The following is an 18,714-nucleotide window of genomic DNA, read 5'->3' on the forward strand; positions in this document are numbered from 1 at the left end:
TTTTTTTTTTTAAAATTTTAAGGACGAAAAAATCTAAGAATGATGATTTGCAGAAAGGGAGAGAGAGGGAGATCGATAGGGAGAGAGGGAGGAGTATTTTTTGAGAGAGAAAATCTTTTTGGAAAAAAAATAACTCTCTTAATAAGTTACGTGTTTTTTTTTTTTTTAAAAGAGAAAGCTTCTAATTGAAGTTTTTTTTTTTTAAAATTTTATTCTTAAAAAAAAAACTAAAGTTTTTTACAAAATCTTATTTGACTCAGCTTTTACTTTTAAGCAGTAAAATAAGTTAAATATAGATCAAGTCAAACAGGTACTTAAAAAAGATTTCCTCTTTACCAATTTCAGTGCTGAACACTTGTCAGGGAACAAACATAAGTTGTTAATTCTCAAAGTGCAAGAATTTGACTTATGTGCTTCATATTCAAAGATTTTACGATGGTAAGGCAGACAAATCTAGTATCCTTGTGATCAGGTATATCAAATTTCAAATTATTTAAATCATACAATAAAAAAAACAATACTTTCTATTGATACAATAAAAATAATTATGGAATTGATTTGAAATTTTATGGGTATAATAATGATTACTAATCGATTGTTAAATTTGTTAAAACGTTTATCATGCTTAACCTTCGTTAACGATTTTAGTGACTACAACGCCCTCGGAGTGATCTGCTCTTTGTTTCTGGTCCAAAAGTCAGTTAAGAAGCAGACCCAGTATATTTTCTGTGAAGTTGTAGGCAGACTCGAACCTTTCGTAGTCGTTGCTTTCAAACCGTTGTACTGACAGCTAGTGTATGTCGTAGATCAAAGGTGAATAAGTTATAGGGTGGAAAAAGCAGAAATTGAAGAGGTAAGAGAGAAGGTGGTAGTGCATTAATTTATGTCCTTACTTGATTTTTGAGGATTAATTTTATGGGACATCCTGTCCGACCTTTTGAATTTTTAGAAAATTACTTGTGAGATGGTAACATATGATTTGATTAATAGGCTGAATATGAAATGTGTCAATCAAAGACGTAAATCCATCCTAATCTCGAGTGGAAGCAGGACACATTCACAACAAGGCCTTTATCCTTAATTAGGATCACGAAGCAAGGACTATTGTTTTCCATTTTCGAGTAAAGGGAGCTTCATCATGTTCCCTTTCGTACTACATAATAAATCAATGCTTTAGATATACAGTCTGTCCATTCTCTTCTGCGCCTTTCACATTCAACCTTTTCATTCATTTTCTTCTCTTCTTTTTTTTTTTTTTTTTTAATTTTTTTCTCAAATGGGTTCGTGTGAGTTTGTTAAAAAATAAAAAAATTAAAATTATTTTAAAAAATTTAAATAAATTTTTATTTTTTATTATCTTTAGTTAAATTTATTAAAAATTATTTTAAAATTTTTAAATATTTAAAGTGACATTTTCTAATATTATATATCAAATTGAAAATTATAAAGGCCAGGCCCCAGCACTTACAGCAAAGAGCAGGAAGCAATTGGTAGGCAAGAACGAATCACACTGCACACCATTAAACGCCGCAAAAAGTTGTTGTGCTACTCCCTACAGATCTCGAAACTTGAATTGGATGAATCCACACCTAAAATTGACTGCCCTTTTAATTACCCTCAGAGAGCAAATCCACCCTTGTTGTCATCAATGGCATTGAGCATTAAATAATAATGGGCCAAAGAAGCAGAAGGGTATGGGTGTACCCACCGGAGAAGTTAAACAATTATTGTATGATTTTGTTGCCATGATTTGGAATTTTCGTATCTACTTTGTAAACTTGCTGAACTTTACCAAATCTGTATTAGTAGACTATTAGTTGATAGAGTGAGGCTGGCGTCTTGACTTCTGTGGGAAAACCCCACCGCAATTACTTCCATTAATTAAACCTCCCCACCTCATTCAGTCTCTCTGTCTCTCTCTCATTGCATAAGCTTCCCTCTCGTTGTAAAGCTTTCCTATTGAATGATGCAAGCACACTTCTATTAATAAACTAGTTAAATGCTCATGTGACTGTAATATCTTTTTAAGTATAAAGTGCATGAATTACATTAAAAAAAAATTCAAATAAATTTTCATTCTTTTTATCAAATTTAATTAAGTTTTTTTTATTTTACTTTTGAATCAAGTAAATTCTTATAATTAATGATTAATTAATTATTATTAATCAAAATAATATTTATCATTTTATATCATGTAATGTTGACATGATATGTCGGTACATCATAATGATGATAATGGGACATATTAATATAATCATGTGATATTTTCATTTTTCGCATCAGTGTCACAGATATAAAATAATAAGTGATATTTTAAATAATTATAATTAATCAATTCTTACTCCTTATTCTCCATTCTCCTATGGGGTTTGACTCATGTTTATGTATTTTTCCTATTATATTTTAATATATTCATATATATATGATTAATATTTGATACACTAATAGTGCGTAACTTCAATATATAACACAAGACTATCAAATCCTAACATCTCATTAATAAGATATTCTTTTAAGAGAAATAAAAAGTTATATCAAAACCTGATATGGTTTTCAGACCTCATCAATCTTTTATTTTCTTTAAAATAATATCTCATTAATAAGGTATCAGAATTAAGTAATCTGGTGACTGATAATATATGAAAGTTATACAATGTTAGTGCATCAAATATTTTTTATATATATATATAATAATATTTTCATGTTTAATATTTATAATAATCAATAATTGATGTTTATTTATATGAACGATGATAATATATGTAAATAATGATAATAATAAAATAATAAATCTTATCACTCCATTTCCACCATCGTGTTTGCTACGAAAACTAATAATACTATTTTATTTAAGATTTTTCTTATATTTTTCAATTCTTTAGTGAAGAGCTAGCTCAATAGAAAAAGAAAAAGGAAAAGGAAAAGTTACTTCAAAGTTTTCTACATGGTTGAAAGTATGCAAAGTAAAACCTAAGACCAATGAAAGAAGTAATGCAAAATAGATTAATTTTGACATAATATTTAAAAAAGTTTTTAAATTATTTTACTTTGAATTGCCTTACCACAAGCTAGAACAATAAAAGTTGCTCATCACTATTCTTTTTAAAGGAAGGTAGTCTAATGTTTACATTCAGAATTCAATGTGTGTGTGTGTGTGTATATATATAGTTAACAGCTGTGTGCTGTGTGCTTTTATACAAGAATGAATAAACATAAACAGGAGGCTCTTTTGGCAGCCTGTCTGGGGACCCTTACTGGCTACTGCCCAACCTTTTAGCTGACTGCACTTACCCCAGATCAAAATACCGTTAAAAAGGGTTTTGTTTTTTTTGCGATTTATAGTCTGTAAATAGGAGCAGTTATCAAAGCAATGAAGAGATTGATCTTAACTATGACCTAGTAATGCTGATATTGGCAAACATTATTGTTGCCATCTCCGCACACTCTAGTGTCACTTTCTGTTCTATCCGATCCAACTTGCATATAAATTATATATTTTTATATTCGTATTGGTTGGAAAACATTGTTTTTATTGTTGAACCTCTCGTCTGTTGAGAAGCAACTACCATCCCCCCACCAAGTCCACAAGTTTTCCAGCAAAATGGGATTGTTCAGGGCTGCCGGCGCCGTCTACAAGCCCGTGGTGCAGATTGATCTTGGTCCTGCCAGCAATGAGTTTTACCTCCAAGCCAATGTCAAAGGTTTTCTGCACTACTTCCATCATCACCACCTTGCTGTTGTTTCTCTTTTACATTAATCTCATGTTTGCTTTTGTGGTTTCAATCACTCTGCCTCAAGCTGTTGCTCCAAGACTCAGTACAATTATAAAAGTACTGGTCGGAAGTTGTATATATGCTGTTAGCTTCAGAAACCGACAGCTTGGAAGTCCTGCCTTCATCGAATTGTTTGAGAATTTCTTTGTTTTGTGACTGAAACGGTCAATCTGTCAAGTCCCTTATTGACTTATATCATTCACATATACCTCCTGATGAATTACTGCTTAAACTTTCTGGTTTAAATGAGTAAACTGATTTGATTTTTGGAATTCAATTCAAGCAGCTGAACTTAGGATCACTACCCTTGAATACCATGTTTTACTTGCATGATCTTCCAATTTCACTCTCTTTCTCTGTCTGCTGTCTTTCTGAATTTTATTGCCTTCTCTGCATATAGCTCCTCGCATGGCTGGATTTCTGGTTAAAATCTTTGCCTGGTTTCTGGAGTCAAGGATCTTTGGAACGTTGTTGTTGTACATATTGAAGAGGAACAATCTAATTCACAAGGTGCAGACTTCTCTTTTGCTTAATTTTCTCTCTCTCCCAATAAAAATTCCATTTATAATTAATCTTTTTTGCATGACCTTGAAGGAATGCCAGTCAATGGTCCTTTCACAGTTACATTAACATGACCTGGCTATGGTCTCAAACCTTTAATTTACCTGACTAGAGACAAAGTGCGGCACTGCGGTTCAACGGCCGCAACCCTGTTTCAAACCTTGTTTCACTAGCACCCATGTGATGGCACTTTAATGAAATTTTCCTATGATTCTATTCCGGAAAGTACAAAGTACAAAGACTTATTGGCTTCAAGTTAGGAATATCTCAGAATGATTTCACAAAAAAGTAAAAATTTTTTTGTTGCCATTGTACTTCTTGTTCTTTCCTCTTAACTCTCTCAAATTTGTTTGGTGAGACAGAAATTTGCCAGAAAATATCTCAAAGAAGGAAAAGATATGGAACTAGATTGAATTTCATGTAAACCTACAATTTGGGACCTGGACTGACATGCTCCAACTAACATTTATCTCTGTCTTGACTTTCAAGGTTCTGTTTCACTCTGACTTAATTCAATTTCAAACCAGAAGGGGTCCTAGTTATTGCGCCTTCCAAGGCTTGGTTTCTTAACTTATCTCAATTGAGGACCAAATAAATAAATAAACATTGTATAGCTGCAGATTTCTCCCCCTTAACTAAGAATTCAACTTGTCTCAAAACACCCAAATTAAGATTTTTATTAGCAGAAAGTCTTTGCTCAAAAATACTTCCAACTTTTATCTTATTGCAGATTTTTGCTCAAAAACACTTCTGTTGTTGGCCATTTTCTTCAAAATTCTCTCTGACTTAACTTGTTTTCTACTTTGGGTAGAGTTGAGTTGCCCACAAATTGTTTTTTCTTACTAAGAATGTCTTCCCCCTGAGCAGCTTGTTTCGAATGCAACACTGGAGGAGTCACCTATGTTTGTTCCCTTGCATCCTTTCGTGGGTATGTATGCGTTTGTTACTTTTCACAAATTCTTGGATAGAGCAGCTGGTTCATCTTCATCACATAAATAGGATCAGACTTTTGTTTACATCTAGAGTAAAATCAGTTTATGGAAGCATTTTAAAACTACTCAAACATTGCATCGTAATGTTTGCTGCCATTAAGATGTCTACGAAATTTCTATCACTTCCGTTTGCAAAGCGGAGTAATGTTGCATCTAGTGGACTGTAAGAGAAACTATAAGAATAATGTCATCACTCCATTCCAGTGTTTGGGCTACAATAGTTGCAGGTAGGTCAGAATTTGTCTTGTATATTCTTGCACCAACATCTGGGGAAAAGAAAGGAAAAATAAAAGAGAAGTCCATCTAGCCTAGGGGATGATGTCTTAAGAATGGGATAGGTCATATAAATTTATACTGCTTTTTGCTAGTAGTTCTGTAAGCTTCTGTTTATCGTCAGTTAAACATACCTTACATCCACATGTCAAGAAATCAAAGCGCGTTTCGTTTTCAAATATATTTACTTCTTGTCTTTTGTCTAATTTCATTATATCAACACAGACCTTAATGAACAAGAAGTCAAACACATTGACTCTGAGGCATCTCCTCCAGAACGAGTTCAGCATGCAATAAATTGCCTTCCCTTAACATTAGAGAAGTCACTAGATGATTTGAAAAGCAGCTGCTTCCGTCGCTGGACAATAACGGACTATTCAAGAACATACAATTCTGGAGAGATAACTCCACGGATGGTATCATTCTAGGCTGTTTAGCTTATGGCATATTGTTGATTTCCCATTTATATATGTGATTATATATTCACCCAAAGAATCATTTTTGAGCCTTTCTACCAAGCTTGCTTGTATCCATACTTTTTCCGAGAATTGAAACCTTAATCTTTTGTTTTAGTTTACCATGGTCATGGAAATCAATTCTCAATTGTACAGGTTGCAGAGCGGTTTATAGATGCCGTGCGTGAATCCTCCAGTCATCCGTTGCCAATGTCCTTCTTCATTAACTATGATGCTGAAGATATCCTAAGGCAAGCTACAGAGTCAACTCTTCGGTATGAAAGAGGTAACTTTTTTAGTGCAATTAAATCACCATTGTTGCAGATCTTAATGTGCTTTTTTATTGAGACGTTGTTTGTTGGCATTCTCCTGTATCATAAGGACATATGTATTCTCCATGATGCTGCATCTGCTAAACAAGTTAACAGTTTATTGAATTTGAAACTTAGCAAAAGTAGACTTTCAATTTTCATGTGGAATCCTTTTGTCAATATGGTATAGACCTTCACATAGCTTTCGTTGCTCTCTTCTTCAGGGGAGCCAATATCGGCTCTAGATGGAGTCCCAATTGCTATCAAGGATGAAATAGATTGTTCTCCATATCCAACTACAGGTGATTCAATGTTTTTTACGCACATCAATTTTCTTTTATTAATGGTACTTTATGTCTCTATTTTATTCTTGATTCTTCTAGGAGGTACAAAGTGGCTGCACAAGGTTAGACCTTGCAAAGGCGATGCATGCTGTGTTATGCGCCTCAGATCCTGTGGTGCTATAATTGTTGGGAAGACTAATATGCATGAGCTTGGAGCTGGAACAAGTGGGATAAATCCTCACTATGGGTAAGAATTGACTATTCTGCTTCGTTTCCCTAATACCAAAAATGCCAAATGTAAATACTTTAATATTCTCCATGAATTTGTTTTGCCATTTTACCCATATAAAGTATTATCAATTAATTTATAGGCAACCAACGTCACTAAATTTAAACACTACTTTCCATTGCCTTGTCTAAGTCCTTTCGATGCAAAAAGTTAAAGATGGTAGTATGTTCATTTTGTGAATGCTGCAGGGCTGCTAGAAATCCATATGACCCGAACAAAATCACTGGTGGTTCTTCTAGTGGATCTGCTGCAGTAGTATCTGCAGGATTATGCCCTGTCGCCCTTGGTGTTGATGGGGGAGGTAAGTATATCATCCTTCACTATGAGTAAACAACCACCAACATTTGTTGACAAAATTAAGAACAATGATTCTGACTAAATCATATTTAGCATTAGGATAACTTCTTAAGAAAGGAAATATTGATAGCATTATTTTTTTGATTAACTAAAATTCTCATCATAAGTGACTGCATGAATAATACTTGTAGAAGTATTAAACCTAGTTATGTATTGCAGTTCATTAATGTATGGATTATAGATAACTCATTTAGTGCAGATTCTTGGAAGACTTCTTATTAATGTTAGAACTGAGATCTGAGATGCCCTTGGCAACTCAAACAACAACTAGCCTCCTGAGTTAATAGTAAAAGTTAATCTGTCTTCACTACAACTGCATGAGTCTTCTGTTTCTTTTGGTCTATGTGATCAAAATTTTAGTGCAGTAGTTTATTCTCATGCTTAGTAAATCAAAATAAATGCAAAGTCTTTGTTTATATGAATGTAAAAGTATAAACAGTAAGTATTATAACAGAAGTACAACTAAAATAGAGCTTGACTCTTCCACCTTTTAAAGTACTCCAAGGTGGCCGAGGCAGTTTTTTTTGCAAATGAATGTCAGCACTGACTTTTTTCTTTTGATTCTGTTGGATTTCCAAAACTCAATGGTAGACATCTAGATTTAACCTTCAAGAGCCAAACTACAGTCATATCCTTTATTGTTACCTCCAACATAGAAGAAGTTTGTGGAATTCTTTTCATATTATCCAGTAATGGTATTGAGCATGAGACGTGTGCTTCATCAATACTATGACAGACAGACGTCACAAAAAGAAGAAAGAAAAATTATTCTGGATTATTCTTTACAAAATTGTACCATGTAAATAAGTTTAAAGGACCAATATATCATCTATGGCTCTGTATAGGGTCTGTGCGGATGCCTGCATCTCTTTGCGGTGTTGTTGGGTTCAAACCGACTTTTGGGCGCATACCTCATTCAGGGTGAGAACTTGTATAGGTAAAATAATCATTTATAAGTTGCATTAGATGAAAGATCTAGACAATATCTTAAAATGCATGTGATGTTTCCAGTGTTCTTCCTCTGAACTGGACAGTGGGGATGGTTGGAATACTAGCAGGCACCTTAGAGGATGCATTTATTGTGTAAGTATTCTTTGCCCTTCTTTTTGGTCAATACATTTCCTTGACTTCCATAGGTGACTTTGTTAGTCGTAGGTATGATTCAGATTAGTTTTCTGTTTTCAGTTATGCAGCTATTAATGGCCAACTTCCGTCAAATCAGCCAACCACTTTACCTGTGAGTACAAGTTCTTTAAGATCGCATAAATTCCGAGTATCTGTTGTTGTTCTAAATGCAGACCATTCTCCCTTTTAAGAGTATCTGTTTTCAGTTATGACCTTGCTTTGCTGGTTCCTAATAATGGCCTTGCGATGCCTTCTCTTTACTGCTGAACCATAGAGTTTTTACTATGAGCCACTCTAAGCTTGGAAAACTTTTGCTTTTTCTTCTTTGGCTCATGGATAACCTACCAGCCCAAAGCATATTTTCCACTGCTGAACTCGACAAATCTAATATCGGACATCAAATTTGCAAGATATGGAGAGGTTAGTGATCTAATTATGATCAATTATTATAAGTCCAGTTTCATCATGAATTATAGCTTAAAAAAATGAGATTTGTAATACCGGTCATTCTATTTTCGAACCACTAATTGGTTGAAATTAGTGGTTCAATGATTGCAGCGATGAAATCAGAATTTGCTGCTCCAATGCTCTGCACTTGCTCTGTGAGCGTTACAAGTGGAAGGTATTAGCAATGGATGTTTCTTTTAACTAATATCTACCCATGTTTTGACTTTTGATATTATGATTTTTTGTATATAGACTATCGTAGCTATCAACTTCTCTGTTGTTAAAGCGTAATCAAATGATAAACCTTCTGATATATAAAAAGCATTGGTGCAAAATACAAATGGGGTAGTTGATTGATTCTATTTTTATCTCAAAATAGCATATGTAACAGAATTATTAATTAAACGCCAGTGATTGCTCACTAATCTGCAAAGGTATGTTATTCACAAGACTGTAGAGGTTACTATACCAGAGATAGAAGCAATGCGCCTGGCACATTACATGACAATTGGTTCCGAGTGCAGCACTTCCTTGAGTTCTCATTTGGAAAAGCTGTAAGTTATCTTCTAGACTTTAACCTCCATATTATCCTCATATGTACATTTTCTTCTGGATTTAAAAGTTGAGATGCTGACAGTCTAAACTTGTTGATTATAGGGATTTTGCAGAATTAGGATGGGATGCAAGAGTAGCACTTAGTGTGTATGGTGCTTTCAACAGCAAAGAGTATTTAAAGGCCCAGAAAATTAGGTACAGGGTAGCCAATGTTTTACTTATTATTTTCTGTAACTTGTCACTTATAAAATAAATGATTGTTAATGATCTGATCAGTCATTTGCTTCTATTTTGTCAAAAGCTTCATGCGAAATAGCTCAAAGTTTATTCACTTGTGAAAATAGAAACCATTTCAAGAAGTAAAAAGTCAATGTCAACAAAGTATTCTTTAAAGTCTACTTATATTAGCGGTCAAACCTCTGTAGGCATGCTTCACATTAGAAGATGCACACAGGTTTATGTGGTTCTGATGTTACATTCTGCAAACTTGCTAAATAATGTAGCTTGACTACACATGCAGGAACCGTCAAATGCAGATTCATAACAACATATTTGCCAAGGCAGATGTCATAGTTGCTCCAACAACAGGGTAAATTCTTTTTTACTGCATCAGCTTGCATCTATATTTCTCCAAGGCTCTAGATAAGATTGTCAGTAGCACCTTCTAGTCTTTGACTTTAAAGTTTTATGAACTTTGATTTTATATATAAACAGTGTGACTGCATACTCAATATTTGACGATGCTCTAAAGACTGGTGAACTTGACTACATAAATGGAGGTATGAAATGCCTAACATCATAGTGCTATCCACATGCTAATCCTGCTTACAGTTTTGACTAATTTTCCAGTATGTATTTATGTTTAAATATTTTCATGCTTTATCAGTATCAATACAGTTAGTAAAGGGAAGGTATTGCATAATGGAAGTTGACCATTTTGTCATTATTTCAGCTGCACTTGTTCGATATCAGATAGCAGGAAATTTTTTGGGACTACCTGCTGTGACTGTTCCAGTACAAACTTACTACTACAACTACTTCTGATCTTTACATTGTTATGTTGTTCTTTATTAGTGGCTATCAGCTTCATTCAAACAGTACAAACTTTACTAATATGAACTCTCCTTGTCTCCTTGATAGGTTGGTTATGACAAAGCAGGTTTGCCAATTGGCCTTCAATTTATTGGGAAGCCATGGTCAGAACCCACGTTAATGCACATAGCATTTGCAATGCAGGTAGGCTGTTGTGCTTTTCTGAATGTAGTTGTTTTTGTTTATACTGACTAACATATTAGGGCTGATATGTAAAACAATTTTGGTTGCAGGCCTTAAGCATCTCAGACTACAGAAAGCCAAAGATTTTCTATAATCTACTTAAATAAGAAGTGAGCAGGGCTGAGAGCCATCAGAATCCTTCGGAGGGTAATCAGACACCCAAGATTATTGCTTTCAACATAGCTTCTTTCTCTTGATGAAATGACCTTCTGCACCTAACAGACCATGGATATGTCAAAATGTGTGAACCGCTTGGAAGTGTGTATCAGGTCATTCATATCAATAATAAACAGACTAATAGATTCAGATTATCTATATATATGCATGTGGGACATCAATTGATCTTCACAAGATTTAATTTAGTTGAGGTTTATGGATGTAACTTGATCCAATTCTTATAGTAAAAGGAGCTGATACAGAATGGTGATGGGGTGGGCAGGGTTCATGTCCAACCTTGCTGATGCGTCTTAAGTTAATGTTATAATAATATGGTGCAATGACTGGAAAGCTATGTTATACCTAAGACCTTAATTTGGTAGACATGGGGGTAGGAAAGAAAGCAAGCAAGAAATTTTGGTAGACCCACCAAACAAACTTGGAATATTATATCACTTGTTGGATCATGAGTGAAGAAAACTTTTTACATCAGGATAAGAAAAGTTACAATCCAGTAAAAGGGAATTAATTGCATCTATCATCAACCATTTCAATGTTATTCATTCAATTAACATGGTTAAAGGTCCTACCGGGAGTCGAACCCAGGTCGCTGGATTCAAAGTCCAGAGTGCTAACCACTACACCATAGAACCTTAGTTGCTGTTTTTCGTTATAAGGCCATACAAGTGACTATTAACAAGGCAACGACGTTAACCTATTATCTGTTTTTTTTGAATAACTAATTTTGCTGCAATGATAATAGTGTTAAAAGTTTAATAGATTCAAGAATCGAGACTATTTCTTTCATGGTTAGGACTTATTCAGGGCCTAGGGGGAGAGGTTAATGAGGCTGCTCAACACGTTGCATTACTTTTCATCTGTGTTTAAATTTGAATCCAGTAGATATAATCCTCTCAGCCATGGAAATGCTTTTCTGCTTCACTTTGAAACCTTTATATTGAGACAGTGATCTCCATGAAAATAGACAATGAACTCCTGGCTCTGTCATTTGAATCGTTTCCAAGGTTATGCTCCCTCAAGTCACCCAGACTCAATCCAACAAGTGAGAACCAGAGCCAAAACTCCAGTCAAACATCAACAATGAAATCCAAAATTGCAGGGCAAGTGAAAACATGGAAAAGAATATGCTATAATTATATATTTTATGTATACTATATCTTCTTTCAATAATTTTTGTTCACCCTGAGTAATCATGTATTTAGATACCTGTTGATGGAAAATTTTTTAAGTTAAATGATTTTGGTCTACATACAAATATGACTGACAACAGATACTCAGACCTGTTTCCCACTCCTACTTCGTGGGACAATTTTCCCGAAACCAGTTCGACTTTTGTCAGAGGCAGTGACTGGTTTTAGTGGTAATGTTGACTCCACTGCATTGCCATTCTGTGAATATTTAACATACTCACCAACTAATTTAGAAGATTCAGCCCCTCTTTTTGAAAAATCCATATAAGTAGAACCTGGTTTCGGTTGTTCCTCACCATTTTTGGGACATTGTAATCCTCCATCCACAAGCTCCAGCGGCTTATCAGGGTCAATCAGGAAATCGTCCAGCGTAGCAAGGGATTTCAACTGCCGGCCAAGAGAAGCAATTGTCTTCTGGCATTCAGCAAGTTTACTGGCAGCAATTGCTAGCTCCTTGTCCTGCATATAACCAATAACATGTTTGTAAGATTATAACTAATAGGACAGGTAGTTTATATATAGAAGAAAAGAAATCTAATTTTACTGCATCCACACCCAAATCTTGCCAAATGATGATGTCAATTAACAATTATCATATACAGGGAAGATAGTCTTTGAACAATTTTTGTAGTAATATTAAATGTACTCCTCACAAACCCTTTATGGTCCATTATGACAGGTCACAATCCTATGTCACATGCCACGTCAGTTTAGTTTGCATACACAAAAAACCATCAGTTGAAGTTGGTACTCTCCAGTACTCCAACAGCAATTAACTCGATGTAATGTTATTGTGCAATGCGTAAAGCGCTTCACTTCTCATAATTCCCAGAAATGCATTAGTCACCTAATATAATTAGCAGATATGTATAACTAGGATGTTCTTAAAAAAGACATCAATGAAAATATTTGACTGGTATTTTGAAATTACTTGTCCTGATTCTATAGGAAAGATCAAGTTTTGATATTTTTGACAAAGTTGCAAATCAAATATAAATGACTAGCCACATAAAAAATAAAAATATTCCTCTGATAAGCATGTCCATGGTTCTGGGAGAAGTTAAGAAGGCATTTGGCACATATAGGAATTGATTATCAAAGCACATGGGAACTTAAGCCAAGAGTCATGCAAAGCTTGGTAAATTAAGGCAGCAAATACATTCCCACATGACAAATAGTAAAATTCAAGTAGGATTTTGATGGAAAAACATGCAGAGGCCCTCATTGTAATTAACCTCACAATCCCGAAGTCATTTAAAGCATGCTTGTGAGCATCCTGCATCAATAGGATGCTGAAGTTGTCAGTTGATTTAAAATTTGCATAAAGGTCTTGACCCTTGGAAAAGAATATATTTCTCTCTTTTTGATGCATTCTAAAGAACGTCTATGATTAAAACAAACATACTAAATAACTGACCTGCTGCGCCTTCAACTCTTCATTATAACTAGCCACAAGCTGGCGCTCTGCGTCAAGTCGGAGCTCGGCTTCACGTTTCAATTTTGAAAGTTCATCCTCCAATTCTTTGCATTTGCTCACGTTTCTGGCAGACAATGCTTGTTCCCTTCCAACCTCTTCTTCTAATGAAGTAACTTTGGACAGTAAAGTTTTTACTTCAATTTCAGCATCTCTAAATCTTGATTCTGCCACTTCTCTATTCATATTTGCAACTTTTACTTCGTCCTCTGCGGCTTGCTTTGAGTTGTCAGCAAGAGCTAATTGAGTTTGAAGATCTGCCAACTTTGTCTCAGCTTCCCTTAGTTGATTTTGCAATGTTTCAAGCTGCTTTTGAGATTCAGTGAAAGCCAACTTCAATTCCAACTTTTCTGCTTCTGTCATTGCTAGCTTCCCCTCTAGTTCAGCAATCCGGTGGATAAAGGTTTCAACTTCAGCCTTCAATGGGTTTTCAACTGTACTGGTTTGATCAGATACAAGACCAGCCTCATTAAAACCAGTTGCACTTTCTGTATCTGGCAAAGCTGCAAGCCTTTCCATTTCAAGAAAATCATCCATGAGATTGATTTCTACTGAAGGGGCCATGATGTTTCTTCCAACAGCCTTCTCATTCCTAAATTGATCAAGTTCTGTAATTAGGGCAGATGTCCATGATTCTGAGCGGCTTGTCTCGCATTCATTCATCTCCAACCCACTCATCTTGCGCATATTAGTTTCAACTGCAAGTAGCCTGTCCCCACTGTCTGATTGGCTATCAGTAAAAGAATCAACACAAATTGAGGAGGCAGCGTAAGACTTCTGATCATTAGCAGGGGATGCTTTCCGAGCGATGACTTTTAGCTTGCGGCACTCAGCTTCAAGCTTAGCCAACTTCTTTATGCTCTCCAAATGTTGTTTGCTGGCAGTTTCAGCTGCTTGGGTGCTCAGGTCCCTCTCAATAATCCTAAGTTGTAGCTCCTCAGCTCGAGAAAGGAGCTGAAGTTTAAGGGCTGAGTTCTCTTTCTCAAAAGCCTCGAGCTTTGGATGAAGATCAGGATCAACTGAGGCAGCAGTCTCGCTTTTTGTGGTTTGAAGTTGAGCCTTGAGGTCCACAAGCTGACTCTCAAGCTCAGACTTTGAAGATTCCCATTCATGACATTTCTTGGCAACAGCTTCATGGATTCTCCGTTCTTGCTCTTCTCTCGCTTGTCTAAGTTGTCTGACACATTCCTTCAGTGCCCCATCAAGATGACCAACTCGATCTTCAAGTGCTGCAGTTTTCTTAATAGCAGCATCAAGCTGTTGCTTCAAAGCCAACACATCCTTTTCAGCCTTCTCCCAGCCTAATTTCAGATTTTGGAAAATGAAAAAGCAGATAATTAACTTCACTATTGCAACAGATCTTCAGGACAAAAAAATATAACTTAAAAAAAATAACCCTAGGCTTCTAAGAACAAAATGCGACCAAAATAAACTATTCCTCATTAGTTGACCACACAACATGGACATGACTATTAAGGTTATTTTCTCTATAAGCATTTCATCTCTCAAAAGTATCAAAGAACAAGTTGATCTTTGCTTTTTTTCTTCTCCTCTCTCGTCTTCTTATCCCTCTTTCTGCTGTACATCCGTAAACCAACTTAGCAATATCATAGTTATTGAAAAGAAACGGAAAGTGAAAATGCTAGTATCGGGTTAACCTTCTTTTCAAAAATAAATAGATAAAAATAGAAGCTAAATTTAGTCATTTTATGCACCACCATTGATATTGGGTCAATTAATTTCTTTTCTCACATAAAGAAATTCTTTCCAATAAAGAAATTAAAACATAATAGTACAGTGACATATTTGCCTATTCTTTGACTTGAAGGGAGATAATGATCATCAAGAACATGATTCACTTACATAATATTCATATCAAAATCTTTAAAGCTTGTGATGACCTTAATGTCATTTTTTATCTCTAAAATTAATAAATTCAAGGGGGAAAAAAACCATCCACTAGCAGATTTCTAGCTTAGGTTGGAAGCCCAAAAAAGATACCTGACACAGCTTCTTCTGCAACTTTAGCATGCTGCTTTACCAAGTCTTCTTTGGCACTGATGTTTATAAGAGCAGCTGATAATTTCTCTGTTAGAGACTTCACATTATCATTAACTTCTTCATCCATGGGTACTGCTTTTGATGTGACTTCCAGTGATAGAGAGCTATGAGTTGCACCAGCCTTTGACAACAACGAAATATCAGATTGTCTCCAACCAAACCAACAGAAACTAAAAGCATTTACAACTTACAAGCATACAAACGGAGTATGAAACTATAAAAGCATGCCTCACATCATATGAGAAGAAAATTAGTGTAAGACAAGCACATAGGAATCAAGGTAACTTTTGTATAGCTTATCTAGGTCATTAAAAAACTATCATAAACTGTACATGACCTCCAAGACATTTGAATTCATTGAAAAATTAAAAGAAAAGATGAAAATAAGATAAATCCAATGACAGATGAGCACATGCCTGAATCATCAATAGAGCACTTTCTTGCCCACCTACAGTACATGCCCCTCAACCATTGTTCATTTCCTTCATAAAGTTCAGAAGAAACTAAACTCTGGTCCATTATGCTTGCGTAATAAATAACACTACTAAATAATAATCGATGGCTTGGAAAGTTCCAAAAACAGCCTTCTAGGCCTTGCAAGAACCTGACAGAGTGATCTAATCTAATCACCTCTGTCAAAGGTGATTGGCGGCTCTTATGACTTCACAGATCCAATCACAATTTTCTTTTACTAAGTGAGGAGAAATAGACGCTTCAGGACTCAGAAGTACTAAAGCGGGCTTTAAAAACTTTATAGAGAATTCCTGAGTCATTTTGGAGTGCCTAAACCAAGTCATTTCAGCTTCTCAAGTTTCAAAGCCTTCAATGATTTAGGGCTCATCATTCAACTTTTCACAAGTGATATTCAGGTGGAAATGAAACACAAGGAGCAAGCTGAGTGCACGACAAATATGCAAGCGACAATGACAAAGAGGCCATAGCTAGAAACAAGCTAGGATCTTTCTTTACAAAGTTCAGGACATCTGCTCTGTTCAAAATATGACTAAATGATACTCAATGTAAATAAAATCATATCAGCTATCCTTATATAGTAACTGAACCAAGCACCAAAATTGAAGAAATGATCTTAACAAAAGCAAACATCCAAAAAAATTTTAGCAAAAGGAAAGCTCCATAAATGCCAGCACATAAAAGATGAAAGGAGAGGCATCTGACTGCCTAAGCAAGAATATCCAGACCCACCTATTGATTTCATAAGAGTCTGGGAATGATAATTACTTTGAAGTAGCCAACCAACAGGACCATCCAGAAAGGCTAGAAACCCGTATTGAGGCATTTTTGGTTAAACTAGATTGGTGTCAATCCATTTACAACCAAAAAAGAGAAGACCCAAAAGAATTTCATTTAAGTCCAAAATGCAAGCAATGGCTATATACTTTAAGCACAAGTGAGAATTCTTTTAAAAAGGAAAGGCAACAAAGTGAAACATATTCTTATTTCCAGAAGGAATGGGCAATGATGATTTAACCAAGTAAATAAAAGAAATTAAATACCTGCTCATCAGAGAATCTCTCAGAGTAAGATGAAATGGAACCTCCTGAACTATCAGTTTCACCTGGACTCTTCTCTGTAGACTTTCTTCTCCACAGCCAACTCCTCCTGTCCATCTTCAACCCCAACACAATCCAACTTTCGTTTTAATCCATACTCTTTTTTCTTTTCTTTTGAACTGTTGGGGTGAACAAGAAATGAGGGATTTTTCTTTCTGTTAATCTAGAGCCAGTCTTTGCTTAGAATCCACTCCCAAAGACAATCTACCCTCCAAGAAGCAAAACCTGATATATTTTCATAATTATAATTATTGCCTAAAACTACTTGTATTATAAAAAAAACAAAAGGTCAACAGTAGATGATTAGCACTAGTAGTACATTTAAGTAAAGAAGGGTGAAGAAATTGAAACGAAGGGGTAACAAATTACTTGAGAAAGATGCAAAAAAACTGAGCTTCCCATAGAAAAGTCACCTACCCCCCCCCCCCCCCCCCCCCCCCCCCCCCCCCTGCCCCTTCAATGCAATCCCCCAAATTTTACGCCATACATTGCTCTGAGAGAGATAGATATAGAAAGCTAGACGACGACATTAGACCCTCCCGATGCCCCTTTTCACATTCACATTTATGGTAACTTCGCAATGCCAACCTCGAAAATTAAAGCAACAAAAAATACTAATCGACAGCTAAGCCTAACTGCCTATGCCCGCCAATTCCTTCCGCTAAGCCTACCACCAGAAAATTACTTCTTCCTCATTTTATCCCAATCCCAAGAAAAAAACGACAGATTGGAAATCCATAAATAAATCTGAATTTCAAAATCAAAATAATTTCGATTATTAATAGCAGGCATTTACTACCAACAACAGAGCCTATGACCCATCCACATCAAAATATACCAAATTAAACCCCGAAACGATTACCAAATAAAAATAATTCAGATGAGAATCAAATTGTTTCTTTCTTTTCCTCAATTGTACGCCCAAAATACCAAACAAGAAGCATCCGTGACACCTGCCAAGCACGAACATGGCGGGCAGAGATTGGAGGAATGTCAGTAGAAATGTAGGGAAGGGCAGCAGCTAAAAGACGTGCACATTTTTCAAATGGGATTCTTTTTTATCATTTCCTTAATCTTTAATCAATGATTGAAAACGGCATGTTAAGGTAGGACCATGTGGGACGTGCTATGAAAAGGGGCGGCTGGCCTCCATTAAAAGGTATACTTGGAATATTACTAGCATTTTTATATTTTTGCCAGATTTTTGGCTTGTCTTTATTAGCCTTTTTTTTCAAACTGGGGTTCGGCGTTATTCCCGCCCATTGATGTCGGATTAATTATAGACGCACATTCAATGTAATAAAGAGCAAACAGTTGATAATTATAATTTTATTAATTAATGATCGCATCCATATTTTTTACTTGCAAACAAATGTAGATAAAGATAAGTATAGCAATAATTTATTAGTTGGACTTTAAACATTTAATAATGATTTGGCTCGTGTCACTCATGAGTTGATAGCCCTTTCTTAGAATTTATTTATTAGAACACGAATTTTCGGTGCATATTCTAATTTAAATTCAGGAAGAAGAAAGGAAATAAT

General features: G+C 35.3%; 2 protein-coding genes, 1 long non-coding RNA gene and 1 other non-coding gene across 6 annotated transcripts; 2 read left to right on the forward strand and 2 right to left on the reverse strand.

Annotated features, from left to right (window-relative positions):
- Nucleotides 1-322: 322 nt before the first annotated feature.
- LOC148764502 (uncharacterized) lies at nt 323-812 on the forward strand. Its single transcript, XR_016024181.1, has 2 exons — nt 323-472; nt 649-812. It is a non-coding gene; the product is annotated as an uncharacterized LOC148764502 (long non-coding RNA).
- Nucleotides 813-3,506: 2,694 nt separating this feature from the next.
- On the forward strand, nt 3,507-11,012 carry LOC18611965 (fatty acid amide hydrolase-like). Its single transcript, XM_007048490.3, has 20 exons — nt 3,507-3,701; nt 4,174-4,283; nt 5,202-5,262; nt 5,825-6,015; nt 6,211-6,340; nt 6,590-6,667; nt 6,749-6,896; nt 7,127-7,239; nt 8,141-8,216; nt 8,307-8,378; nt 8,481-8,532; nt 8,769-8,840; nt 8,962-9,042; nt 9,318-9,421; nt 9,525-9,617; nt 9,943-10,011; nt 10,137-10,201; nt 10,375-10,436; nt 10,563-10,658; nt 10,748-11,012. The coding sequence occupies exons 1-20, from the start codon at nt 3,602-3,604 to the stop codon at nt 10,802-10,804; spliced, it is 1,830 nt and encodes a 609-aa protein (XP_007048552.3). The 5' UTR covers nt 3,507-3,601; the 3' UTR covers nt 10,805-11,012.
- A 422-nt stretch (nt 11,013-11,434) lies between these two features.
- Nucleotides 11,435-11,506, reverse strand: TRNAQ-UUG (transfer RNA glutamine (anticodon UUG)). The gene has a single exon. It is a non-coding gene; the product is annotated as a tRNA-Gln (tRNA).
- Nucleotides 11,507-11,987: 481 nt separating this feature from the next.
- On the reverse strand, nt 11,988-18,175 carry LOC18611966 (filament-like plant protein). Of its 3 annotated transcripts, none has more exons than XM_007048492.3 (5): nt 18,033-18,175; nt 17,114-17,395; nt 15,540-15,720; nt 13,482-14,839; nt 11,988-12,523 (listed from the first exon to the last, which is right to left on the reverse strand). In XM_007048492.3, the coding sequence occupies exons 2-5, from the start codon at nt 17,225-17,227 to the stop codon at nt 12,149-12,151; spliced, it is 2,028 nt and encodes a 675-aa protein (XP_007048554.3). In that variant the 5' UTR covers nt 17,228-17,395; nt 18,033-18,175; the 3' UTR covers nt 11,988-12,148. The 3 variants fall into 3 exon arrangements, with proteins under 3 accessions (XP_007048554.3, XP_007048553.3, XP_017969743.2); XM_007048491.3 differs by lacking the exon at nt 18,033-18,175 and adding an exon at nt 17,540-17,596; XM_018114254.2 differs by lacking the exon at nt 18,033-18,175 and having other exon boundaries at nt 17,114-17,532.
- Between the last annotated feature and the right edge of the window lie 539 nt (nt 18,176-18,714).

This window comes from Theobroma cacao, chromosome 1, assembly GCF_053813885.1.
Source record: "Theobroma cacao isolate CCN51 chromosome 1, ASM5381388v1, whole genome shotgun sequence".
In the NCBI taxonomy this organism is placed as follows: Eukaryota; Viridiplantae; Streptophyta; class Magnoliopsida; order Malvales; family Malvaceae; genus Theobroma; species Theobroma cacao.

Bases quoted from the DNA above. Each gene is read 5' to 3' on its own strand.
- LOC18611965 (XM_007048490.3), top strand. From the start codon at position 3,602: ATGGGATTGTTCAGGGCTGCCGGCGCCGTCTACAAGCCCGTGGTGCAG. The intron at 6,016-6,210 runs GTATCATTCTAG...TCAATTGTACAG, and splicing joins GAGAGATAACTCCACGGATG to GTTGCAGAGCGGTTTATAGA. The intron at 8,841-8,961 runs GTTAGTGATCTA...GGTTGAAATTAG, and splicing joins AATTTGCAAGATATGGAGAG to TGGTTCAATGATTGCAGCGA.
- LOC18611966 (XM_007048492.3), bottom strand. From the start codon at position 17,227: ATGGACAGGAGGAGTTGGCTGTGGAGAAGAAAGTCTACAGAGAAGAGT. The intron at 14,840-15,539 runs GTATCTTTTTTG...ATCTGAAATTAG, and splicing joins TGCAGAAGAAGCTGTGTCAG to GCTGGGAGAAGGCTGAAAAG. The intron at 12,524-13,481 runs GTCAGTTATTTA...GGTTATATGCAG, and splicing joins AAGAGTTGAAGGCGCAGCAG to GACAAGGAGCTAGCAATTGC.